General features: G+C 45.7%; 1 protein-coding gene across 3 annotated transcripts; it reads left to right on the top strand.

Annotated features, from left to right (window-relative positions):
- The first annotated feature begins 3182 nt into the window (after positions 1-3182).
- LOC145860353 (cullin-3) lies at positions 3183-11502 on the top strand. Of its 3 annotated transcripts, none has more exons than XM_082960995.1 (8): positions 3183-3328; positions 3584-3761; positions 6994-7118; positions 7213-7309; positions 8059-8193; positions 8369-8555; positions 9043-9188; positions 10918-11502. In XM_082960995.1, the coding sequence occupies exons 4-8, from the start codon at positions 7262-7264 to the stop codon at positions 11047-11049; spliced, it is 648 nt and encodes a 215-aa protein (XP_082817121.1). In that variant the 5' UTR covers positions 3183-3328; positions 3584-3761; positions 6994-7118; positions 7213-7261; the 3' UTR covers positions 11050-11502. The 3 variants fall into 3 exon arrangements, with proteins under 3 accessions (XP_082817121.1, XP_082817122.1, XP_082817123.1); XM_082960996.1 differs by having other exon boundaries at positions 3663-3761; XM_082960997.1 differs by lacking the exon at positions 3584-3761 and having other exon boundaries at positions 3191-3328.
- The last annotated feature ends 640 nt before the right edge of the window (positions 11503-12142 follow it).

Consider the following 12142-nt stretch of genomic DNA (forward strand, 5'->3'; position numbering starts at 1 on the left):
GTAAGATAAATGTTGTAAAATGAAACATGTATGGAAACAGGTGAATTAACACTCCTCAGCAGGCTCAAGCAAGCTAAAATCCACATGGTAGCAAAAACTAACTAGCAGAAATTGTTAACAAGTTAGAAATTATTTAAACACACTTTGCTGTAGGCTACTATTTACTAGTAAACAAAAAAATTATGTATGTCATATAAAATATATTCACCCCACCCAGTATTGTAATCAAAACTCACCAGAAAGTATGTAGTCCTTGGCTCAGAGAGTGTACTAGTGTGGGCTCAATAGCATCTCATTAGTGTCCAAGATCTTGAGAATTAGTTGTACATGTGATGGAAGAATGCACTGTGCATGCAGAGGGTTGAAATTCCCTTGAATTGGGGATAGTTTAACCAAAATAAGACCTAGAATTGCCTTATGTGTATCACACAAAAAAAGGTTAAATGTTATAAGCTAACTTTTTTTGATGAATTTAAGGAAAATTCCCAGGCTTAACTTCCCATGGAACATTTCCGGAATAATTCCGGAAATTTACAGACCCTCTGCAACACTAATTGCAGGTTAGTAAATGGACTGTGTGGAGCCTACCAACATGTTGATGGTGGGGTATTGCATCTGAAAGGATCCCAGACCTTGTGTCTCAGATATATCCAGATGGTGACCGTATACTTCCTAGATTGAAAAGTCATTTAAAGTAATACAATAAACCAGTATGGTCAGATGTTGATCTTTATGCAGAAGCTGAGTTCAGCACAAACGTTGTAGCTGAGTTCACAAACACACACGAGCAATCTCTCTCAGCTCTCTCCTTGTTCCTGCATACCATGTGGACTGTACCACCTGGACAAACATTGCATACCATGTGGACTGTACCACCTGGACAAACACTGCATACCATGTGGACTGTACCACCTGGACAAACACTGCATACCATGTGGACTGTACCACCTGGGCAAACACTGCATACCATGTGGACTGTACCACCTGGACAAACACTGCATACCATGTGGACTGTACCACCTGGGCAAACACTGCATACCATGTGGACTGTACCACCTGGACAAACACTGCATACCATCTGGACTGTACCACCTGGACAAACACTGCATACCATGTGGACTGTACCACCTGGACAAACACTGCATACCATGTGGACTGTACCACCTGGACAAACACTGCATACCATCTGGACTGTAACACCTGGACAAACACTGCATACCATCTGGACTGTAACACCTGGAGAAACAAAAGAGGGGATGTTGGTAAAACCTGAGCCCTAGGACCATGCCTCAGGACTACCTGACATGATGACTCCTTGCTGTCCCCAGTCCACCTGGCCGTGCTGCTGCTCCAGTTTCAACTGTTCTGCCTGCGGCTATGGAACCCTGACCTGTTCACCGGACGTGCTACCTGTCCCAGACCTGCTGTTTTCAACTCTCTAGAGACAGCAGGAGCGGTAGAGATACTCTCAATGATCGGCTATGAAAAGCCAACTGACATTTACTCGAGGTGCTGACTTGTTGCACCCTCGACATCTACTGTGTCGATAATTATGGTCAAATAATAAAAATAAAAATAAAATATATATATATATTATTTGACCATGCTGGTCATTTATGAACATTTGAACATCTTGGCCATGTTCTGTTATAATCTCCACCCGGCACAGCCAGAAGACGACTGGCCACCCCTCATAGCCTGGTTCCTCTCTAGGTTACTTCCTAGGTTTTGGCCTTTCTAGGCAGTTTTTCCTAGCCACCGTGCTTCTACACCTGCATTGCTTGCCGTTTGGGGTTTTAGGCTGGGTTTCTGTACAGCACTTTGAGATATCAGCTGATGTAAGAAGGGCTATATAAATACATTTGATTTGATTTGATTTGAAAACAGAATCCTGATAGTTCTGTAGCCTGTACAAAGAAAGTCACACCCAACAATTCAATGGGTAAACCTATTAACCAACGTTTTGGTAATGTAGTGCCTTTTTTTAACCAGATAACTTGTGTAGCCTATGACAGCAGCATAGAGAGGCAGGGGGTGGGTTTAACTTGTGTAGCCTATGACAGCAGCATAGAGAGGCAGGGGTGGGTTTAACTTGTGTAGCCTATGACAGCAGCATAGAGAGGCAGGGGGTGGGTTTAACTTGTGTAGCCTATGACAGCAGCATAGAGAGGCAGGGGGTGGGTTTAACTTGTGTAGCCTATGACAGCAGCATAGAGAGGCAGGGGGTGGGTTTTTCTTCTTGACCAATCTCTGGTTCCATACCTTTATTAGCTACAACCATGACGGTGCTGTCAATGGGACTATTGTAATGTGAGTTAAAACAGGGGTTGTGTATGTCTGGTAGTGCCATACGTTGATCTAAATTAATATATAGCCTACAGTGAGAGTAATAACCTTGACAATTACAGATGATCATTAAAGGACAAATATTTCATCATGATCATGAAACAAGGACCAGCATAGAATACTCTCACACATAGGTTAGTGTTAACACTTTGACTTTGCAAACAGTTTCTGCACCCTCAAGAACCTACTTTCCCCCACAAAACAAAATACAACACATTTACACTATGTATGTCAACATTTTGCAAATAACTGACCTTGTGAATTCCTTTGAGAAACCAGACGATATTACAATAGAAAGACACTGCTTTCATAATCAAGTGTTCTGCTCTCTAAAGCCAGCTGAGTTGTGGCCAGTCCAAACGCGACAGGGAAAAAGTGCCAACTGGTTGATTTGTTTTGTGTAGTGCTGCCCCCTCAAGTCTTTTCCAAGAACAAGAAGTGCACAGGCTTCTGAAACACCATGTCAGGTGACACGTTCATTCATTGATTCTTTAGGCTCCTTTTTGAATTTCTTGGGAAACGCCTGCACATTAACAGTTTATGAAGGCTAAAACAACGACGCAAACTGCTTAATAACCTTTGGCCTACCACTCAGTAGCCACACTGGCAATGTATTTTTAACACTTTTCATTTAGCTCATTTTGCATCAGTATGCTAATAGGCCTCGCCTGGTACAGTAACCACCTCCGTTTCTAACATACGGTGCAGCATTCGAACAGGTGTAGAGCTCACATCCAATCCAGAAAAAGAGAACAGGTGTAGAGCTCACATCCAATCCAGAAAAAGAGAACTGGTGACGTAGGGTTATTCCCCACAGTCTCCAGCAGGGAGGAGTTTACCCGTTCAGCTCGGAGGTCAGCGAGCATTCTGGAGGAACAACCACAGATATGCGCTCTTTCAGTTGTCAGACACGCTGTGCGAGGTGAAACTATTTCACTAACTTTTATTTACTAAAAACGATCCCCAAAAAATCCTCAAAGTGGTGAGTTAGTGTTGGTTTTCGTTTTTTTCCCGATGCATAACCCGCTGTTCTAATTTAGTATTGAGTCAGACTATTCTGACAGTCACTAGACTGTACCTGTAAATTAGCTGCCAGGTGTATGTTTAGGATTTCTGAGTCAGTTTCAACTGTATATTTGTCATTTATCGTTTGCCCCCTCTATACACTATAAATATATTCATATAAATACATCGTTTATTCTAAATGTTTGATGGGCTTTGAATGGGTATGCTACAGTATTTCTGCGGAAGGGACAGTCGGAAGTAAGGGGTATTTCCATCCTGTGGAACATATTCCGTCACTTGTCGCTTGGCAGGTGACTCTGCACAGCCCCGGTGACAGTTGCAACCTGGGATATGTTTATACAGCTTAGGCGTCATAGCCTATTTGGGACTGCCTTGCCCTTTCAATAACTGTAAGTAGTGTTTTCATAAAGTATTCATACCCCTTGACTTATTCCACATTTGTTGTGTTACAGCCTGAATTCAAAATGGATTAAATCTATTTTTTCTCACCCATCTACACACAATACCCCATAATGACAAAGTGAAAACATGTTTTTAGACATTTTAATAAATGTATTGATAATTAAGTACAGAAATATTCAATTTACATAAGTAACACACCCCTGTGTTAATAAATGTTAGAATCACCTTTGTCAGTGATTACAGCTGGGAGTCTTTCTGGGTAAGTCTCTAAGAGCTTTGCACACCTGGATTGTATAATATTCTTCACTTTGGTTGTTGATCAATGCTAGACAGCCATTTTCAAGTCTTGCCATAGATTTTCAAGCCGATTAAGTCATAACTGTAACTAGGCCGATGTTATTTCGGTAAGCAACTCCAGTGTATATTTGTCCTTGTGTTGTAGGTTTTTGTCCTGCTGAATGATGAATGTGTCTCCTAGTGTCAGGTGGAAAGCAGACTGAACTAGGTTTTCTGCTAGGATTTTGCATGCGCTTTATTCTGTTTTATTTTTATCAACAAACCAAAAAACTCCCTTGTCCTTGCCGCTGACAAGCATGATGCAGCCACCACCATGCTTGAAATATGAAGTGGTACTCAGTGGTGTGTTGTGTTGGATAACATAACGCTTTGTATTCAGGGCATAAAGTTCATTTCTTTGCAATTTTTTTTAGCAGTTTAACTTTTTTAGTTCCTTATTGTAAACAGGAAGCATGTTGTGGAATATGTGTATTCTGTACAGGCTTCCTTCTTTTCACTCTGTCATTTAGGTTAGTATTGTGGAGTAACTACAATGTTGTTGATCCATCCTCAGTTTTATCCTATCACAGCCCTTAATCCAAATCACATTGTATTGGTCACATACACGTGGTTAGCAGATGTTATTGCGGGTGTAGTGAAGTGCTTGTGTTTCTAGCTCCGACAGAGCAGTAATATCTAACAAGTAATGTCAACACCTCCCCCCCATTACAGTCCACATTGTCAACACCTCCCCCCATTACAGTCCACATTGTCAACACCTCCCCCCCATTACAGTCCACATTGTCATCACCCCCCCAACAGTCCACATTGTCATCACCCCCCCAACAGTCCACATTGTCATCACCCCCCCAACAGTCCACATTGTCATCACCCCCCCAACAGTCCACATTGTCATCACCCCCCCAACAGGCCACATTGTCATCACCCCCCCAACAGGCCACATTGTCATCACCCCCCCAACAGGCCACATTGTCATCACCCCCCCAACAGTCCACATTGTCAACACCTCCCCCCCAACAGTCCACATTGTCAACACCTCCCCCCATTACAGTCCACATTATCAACACCTCCCCCCCCCAACAGTCAGCATTGTCAACACCTCCCCCCCAACAGTCAGCATTGTCAACACCTCCCCCCCATTACAGTCCACATTGTCAACACCTCCCCCCCATTACAGTCCACATTGTCAACACCTCCCCCCCATTACAGTCCACATTGTCAACACCTCCCCCCCATTACAGTCCACATTGTCATCACCCCCCCAACAGGCCACATTGTCATCACCCCCCCAACAGTCCACATTGTCATCACCCCCCCCAACAGTCCACATTGTCATCACCCCCCCAACAGTCCACATTGTCGTCATCACCCCCCCAACAGTCCACATTGTCAACACCCCCCCCCCCTAACAGTCCACATTGTCAACACCTCCCCCCCTAACAGTCCACATTGTCATCACCCCCCCCCAACAGTCCACATTGTCATCAACCCCCCAACAGTCCACATTGTCAACACCTCCCCCCCAACAGTCCACATTGTCAACACCTCCCCCCCATTACAGTCCACATTGTCAACACCTCCCCCCATTACAGTCCACATTGTCATCACCCCCCCAACAGGCCACATTGTCATCACCCCCCCAACAGTCCACATTGTCATCACCCCCCCAACAGTCCACATTGTCATCACCCCCCCAACAGGCCACATTGTCATCACCCCCCCAACAGGCCACATTGTCATCACCCCCCCAACAGTCCACATTGTCAACACCCCCCCCCCCCTAACAGTCCACATTGTCAACACCCCCCCCCCCTAACAGTCCACATTGTCAACACCTCCCCCCCTAACAGTCCATATTGTCAACACCTCCCCCCCTAACAGTCCATATTGTCAACACCTCCCCCCATTACAGTCCACATTGTCAACACCTCCCCCCCAACAGTCCACATTGTCAACACCTCCCCCCCTAACAGTCCACATTGTCAACACCTCCCCCCCTAACAGTCCACATTGTCAACACCTCCCCCCCTAACAGTCCACATTGTCAACACCTCCCCCCCAACAGTCCACATTGTCAACACCTCCCCCCCAACAGTCCACATTGTCAACACCTCCCCCCCAACAGTCCACATTGTCAACACCTCCCCCCCTAACAGTCCACATTGTCAACACCTCCCCCCCCCAACATTCCACATTGTCATCAACCCCCCAACAGTCCACATTGTCAACACCTCCCCCCCCAACAGTCCACATTGTCATCAACCCCCCAACAGTCCACATTGTCAACACCTCCCCCCCAACAGTCCACATTGTCAACACCTCCCCCCCTAACAGTCCACATTGTCAACACCTCCCCCCCCCCAACAGTCCACATTGTCAACACCTCCCCCCCCCAACAGTCCACATTGTCAACACCTCCCCCCCTAACAGTCCACATTGTCAACACCTCCCCCCCTAACAGTCCACATTGTCAACACCTCCCCCCCCAACAGTCCACATTGTCATCAACCCCCCAACAGTCCACATTGTCAACACCTCCCCCCCCAACAGTCCACATTGTCAACACCTCCCCCGCCAACAGTCAGCATTGTCAACACCTCCCCCCCAACAGTCCACATTGTCAACACCTCCCCCCCAACAGTCCACATTGTCAACACCTCCCCCCCCAACAGTCCACATTGTCATCACCCCCCCATTACTGTCCACATTGTCAACACCTCCCCCCCAACAGTCCACATTGTCAACACCCCCCCCCCCCCCCCCCCCCCCCCCCATTACAGTCCACATTGTATAAGATATGATAAAAGTACTATTTCCATCAAATGAAAAACTGGCATTGCCATAACATGTCTGTGTTATAAACCCTGGACTCCTCCTGTGTCTTGGTTTTCCTTTTCATGTTGTGACTGCCGTTTCTCCCAGCTGTCTCTAGGGGGCGTCGACCTCACAGTAAGAGTACTCACCACTGGCTATTGGCCCACACAGTCGGCCACGCCCAAATGCACCATCCCACCCTCCCCGAGACACGCCTTCGAGGTCTTCAGAAGGTACCAGCCATCCTCTGAGCCTCATCGATGGATCTGTTATCTATTACTTATGTCTTCCACAGTGCAATCCATTTAATATACATTCTTCTGTTAGGTTCTACTTGGCCAAACACAGTGGCAGACAGTTGACCCTCCAGCACCACATGGGCTCAGCCGACCTCAACGCTACCTTCCACGGCCCCATCAAGAAGGTAAAGGTTTCCTGTCGGCAATAAGGCATGGGGGGGGTCTACTCAGAATGACATGAACTGTAGCTTTCCTGTTGTATGTTAATGTCAATACTGTTTTACATTTCTCTCACTCTCCCTCTCACTCTCCCTTCTCTCCACCTCTTTCTACCTGTAACTCTGGTCACTCTGTCTCAATTCAAGGGGCTTTATTGGCATGGGAAACATATGTTAACATTGCCAAATTAAGTGAAATAGATAATAAACAAAAGTGAAAAACTAAAATGTACAGTAAACATTACACTCACAGAAGTTCCAAAAGGATAAAGACATTTCAAATGATGACAGTACAAGTACAAAAGGGAAAATAAATCAACATAAATATGGGTTATATTTACAATGGTGTTTGTTCTTCACTTCTTTTCTTGTGGCAACAGGTCACAAATCTGGCTGCTGTGATTGCACACTGTGGTATTTCACCCAATAGGTATGGGAGTTTATCAAAATTGGGTTTGTTTTCGAAGTCTTTGTGGATCTTTGTAACCTGAGGGAAATATGTCTCTCTAATGGTCGTACATTTGGCAGGAGGTTAGGAAGTGCAGCTCAGTTTCCACCTCATTTTGTGGGCAGTGTGCACATAGCCGGTCTTCTCTTGAGAGCCAGGTCTGCCTACGGCGGTCTTTCTCAATAGCAAGGCTATGCTCACTGAGTCTATACATAGTCAAAGCTTTCCTTAAGTTTGGGTCAGTCATAGTCTCTCTCTGTCTCTCCAGGAGGATGGTTCGGAGGTAGGAGTGGGAGGAGCCCAGGTGACGGGCTCTAACACCAGGAAGCACATACTGCAGGTCTCCACCTTCCAGATGACCATCCTCATACTCTTCAACAACAGAGAAAAGTCCACGTTCGAGGTAAGAGCCAGATACAGGTCAGTCTCCATCACATGAAAGTGTAAGAATTCACAGATAAAGATGGCAAGCGGAAAAACTGAACTTCCTTCCTCCTCTCCCATTTTCTGCTTCCCTCCACTCCCTCTGCTCCTCCTTTACGCTCTCTCCCTCTCTCCCCCCTCATCCCCCACTGTAGGAGATCCAGCAGGAGACGGATATACCGGAGAGGGAGCTGGTGCGAGCGCTGCAGTCGCTGGCTTGCGGGAAGCCCACCCAGCGCGTCCTCACCAAGGAGCCCAAGTCCAAGGAGATCGAGAACGGCCACGTGTTTACAGTCAACGATCAGTTTACCTCCAAACTGCACAGAGTCAAAATACAGACAGGTGAGTGTGTCGTCTGTTATTCTAATGAGATGGGTTTTATAAATGATAAAAGGAGCCATATCACAGTGGTCTTCTGGTCTGGGGAGCTACAGGCTTAGGGTTTTAGGCTCATCTTCTAACTATTGCTCATTTAACCTGTGGGCATGTTGACCTTTGCCCTGATATTTGTTCAGCAGGATGTGCAGATAGAGATATGCTATTTAGAACAAACATACTTCTCTGACATGTCGAGTTTTGCAAAATAATTGGCTCTATTTGTGGTATTTCTATCTGCAACGTTTGGCTACTGAACGTGGCCCTCCGCCGAGGTTGCTGTCTCTCTCCCCCTCCCTCCGCCGAGGTTGCTGTCTCTCCCCCCCTCCCTCCGCCGAGGTTGCTGTCTCTCCCACCCTCCCTCCGCCGAGGTTGCCACTCCCTCCGCCGTGCTTGCTGCCACCCCACCCCCCCTCCGCCGTGCTAAGGTTGCTGTCTCTCTCCCTCCCTCCAGTCGCTGCTAAGCAGGGCGAGTCGGACCCTGAGAGGAAGGAGACGCGGCAGAAGGTGGACGACGACAGGAAGCATGAGATCGAGGCGGCCATCGTCCGCATCATGAAGTCCAGGAAGAGGATGCAGCACAATGTCCTGGTAGCAGAGGTGGGTGCGTCCTTAACGTCCTGGTAGCAGAGGCCTTAACGTCCTGGTAGCAGAGGCCTTAACGTCCTGGTAGCAGAGGCCTTAACGTCCTGGTAGCAGAGGCCTTAACGTCCTGGTAGCAGAGGCCTTAACGTCCTGGTAGCAGAGGCCTTAACGTCCTGGTAGCAGAGGCCTTAACGTCCTGGTAGCAGAGGCCTTAACGTCCTGGTAGCAGAGGCCTTAACGTCCTGGTAGCAGAGGCCTTAACGTCCTGGTAAGAGGTGGGTTGTTTCCTGGACACAGAGTAAGCTTAGGCCTATATGGCATCCATAGAGATTCTAACGGCAAGTGGTAGTGTTACCATGGAGATGGCCTTTCAGCAGTTGAGCAAATCAAATGGAGGCTTCCTCTCCCCTCCTTTTGAAGAAGTTCTAAGGTAATTGAGGAGAGAGAAAGTGGAGAAAAAAAGCGCTTTTATGAAATGAGAAGCTCCTTCTCTCGTGTGTCATCAGTCAAATGACGTTTACAGGGGTGGATCCCAAAATACATGTGTGAAGAGATAAAAACCTTGAGGCATATTGTTTTTACACGCCTGCATGCTATTCTCCTTCAGACAAAACAAAAGCTGATTCAAAGGGGGTGTGGCAGATTTCAAAACTCTTCCAATAAAAACCCGTAGTATACACATGACTCTTCTCGATGAAAGGTGGCTATAGAGGAGGGGATGAGCCTCTTCCGTTCTCCTACTAGACCACTTATCAGTTTCTGGGGTTACTGTGGACAGAGGAGAAAGGGTGGCGGACAGACCTTTGCCCTAGACTAAAAATAACTAGCTCAATGGGAGAATTTCCATTGAATCTGTTTAGGGAAACCGGTCCATGAGGTCGGGAGAGAACTCTCTGCCTTGATCTCCACTAGCTGTACTGCCCTGGACTTGGTTTGTTTCACAGGGACAACACACATTGTTCAATATTTCAGACTAAAAGGCGCTGCGTGGCCAATCTGTTGTCTGCATTGGCCGTGCAGCAGTAAGGGTGATAGGGCCACTGCAGAAGTCAGGGCTTTCATACTTCTCAGAGCAGTGCAGAGCTGTTGTGAAGGAAGTTGTCAAGGAAGTGAGTTTGTGTTTATACAGGACCGCCCTCACCTTCCATCAACCAATCATGTCAATGCGTAGTTTTACGGAGCCCTCTGCATTGTTACGAAATGTGCACGGCGGTGCGGTATGGAGCTCAATTTGGCCTCTGCATGCTTCCGTAGGCTCCACAACGTCCTCCGTATGGAACCACTGACCACATTTTCGGATCAAGCATAAATTGTCTCTGAGCCAGCTGGGAAATGTTCATGTGTTGTCCATTCAGTCGCTCGTCATAGCATGTGTAGGGTTGATGTGCAGCCAGGTTTGGAAGATGTTTTTTATTATTAAAATCTGCATCCCTAGATCATTTCAGTCAATTTGGTTGAATATAAGATTTTGTTTTCAATGTATTCTTTTTTTTAACTTGGAAATGTTTATCCCTACAGTATTTGTGGGTACTTTGAGGTAACTTTTTCAACATGTGTACCGGCAATCATCTCTGTGCTATTCTTTCACCAATCATGTTATGGTTTTTAATGGAAATACACTTCCTCAGAACTTGGATATTTTGGCACATGTTATTTCAGTGCAGGACATTTCAGCACAGTCTCTTGAACCAGAGAAACAATAGTGTAGTGTCTAATAGTGTTATTGTACTGCCTTTCTCCCCAGGTCACCCAGCAGCTGAGGGCCCGGTTCCTCCCCAGCCCTGTGGTCATTAAGAAGCGCATTGAAGGACTCATAGAGAGAGAATACTTGGCACGGACGCCTGAGGACCGCAAAGTCTACACCTACGTTGCATAAGAGGAGAGGAGCATTGTTGGAGAAGAGAAATGGATTGAGGGGAGGTTTTTTTGGAGGGGGAGTGTTGTGCGCATGGACTGGGAAGTTCCTTTTTAAAAGATAAATGCTGGGAAGCTGACTCCTCCCTTTACAAAAATGACAAAAACCAGAAGTAAATGGCAAAAAAAATAATACAAAAAAAAATCAAATCCATGAAGTGTTGTAGATTTTTTTTATCAGGCCAACTACTATTACTCTTGCTCCCTGTGAGAATTTCAACATGGATGGATTCCAGCTTTTCACCGTTTTACCCTTGTAGAGATCAACCTTAAAGAATCCCTCGGGAAAGATGTGAATGCACCACTTTTTTTTTTTTTTTTTGGTTTTCAATACTGTATAAAAATGAGAATGAATTATTAAAAACAAAACAGCAAATGTGGATTGCTACAAAAATAAATAAAAAAATATTGAATATTGAGGTTTTATTTCTTATCCAACAATTATTTAATGCTGATCCTTCAGGCTAACACTAGCTGCAAAATCGTTGAATTCAAGTGTGTGCGCGTGTGTCCTGAGTTTCAGACAGGGATATACTCAATCTGTGTTTAAGGCCAAGTTCTTTATTACCAATGAGTACAGGTTGGAGATACTTAAAGCTACATCTATTTTTACCCATTTAATCTTAAAGAACAAGTTCCTCATGAGCTCAGTTCAGCTGTTGTGTCCCATTTTGTAAACAAAAACATGGTTAAAAATGTTATTTTGATATCCTGGATGGTCAGCCCTTGCATCCATAAGCTCCAGGCCCGTCCCTCTGCTAGGATTCTAGCTTAAGAGTCAAATGAGTGACCATGAATGTGTCAGGATGAGCTATCTACCACCTCATGGCTGTTGGTCACATACTGAGACTTTGCATTTCCTTAACATAGTGAAAAGTACAAAGGGGAGAATTCCATTTACATCAATGACTGAAGTTCGCATACTGACTGCAGGAATGTCAACCAGAGAACTGAATGTTAATTTCCCTCCCATAAACCACTGTTGTTTTAGAGAATTTGACAGTAAGTCCAACCGACCTAACATTTTTACATTTTAGTCATTTAGCAGACGCTCT

This window comes from Salmo salar, chromosome 14 (assembly GCF_965601325.2).
Source record: "Salmo salar chromosome 14, fSalSal1, whole genome shotgun sequence".
Classification (NCBI taxonomy): domain Eukaryota; kingdom Metazoa; phylum Chordata; class Actinopteri; order Salmoniformes; family Salmonidae; genus Salmo; species Salmo salar.

Excerpts from the sequence above, each read along its gene's own strand:
- LOC145860353 (XM_082960995.1), top strand. The coding sequence starts at position 7,262 with ATGGGCTCAGCCGACCTCAACGCTACCTTCCACGGCCCCATCAAGAAG. Across the intron at positions 7,310-8,058 it reads TCCACGGCCCCATCAAGAAG|GAGGATGGTTCGGAGGTAGG; the intron begins GTAAAGGTTTCC and ends CTGTCTCTCCAG. Across the intron at positions 8,194-8,368 it reads GAGAAAAGTCCACGTTCGAG|GAGATCCAGCAGGAGACGGA; the intron begins GTAAGAGCCAGA and ends CCCCCACTGTAG.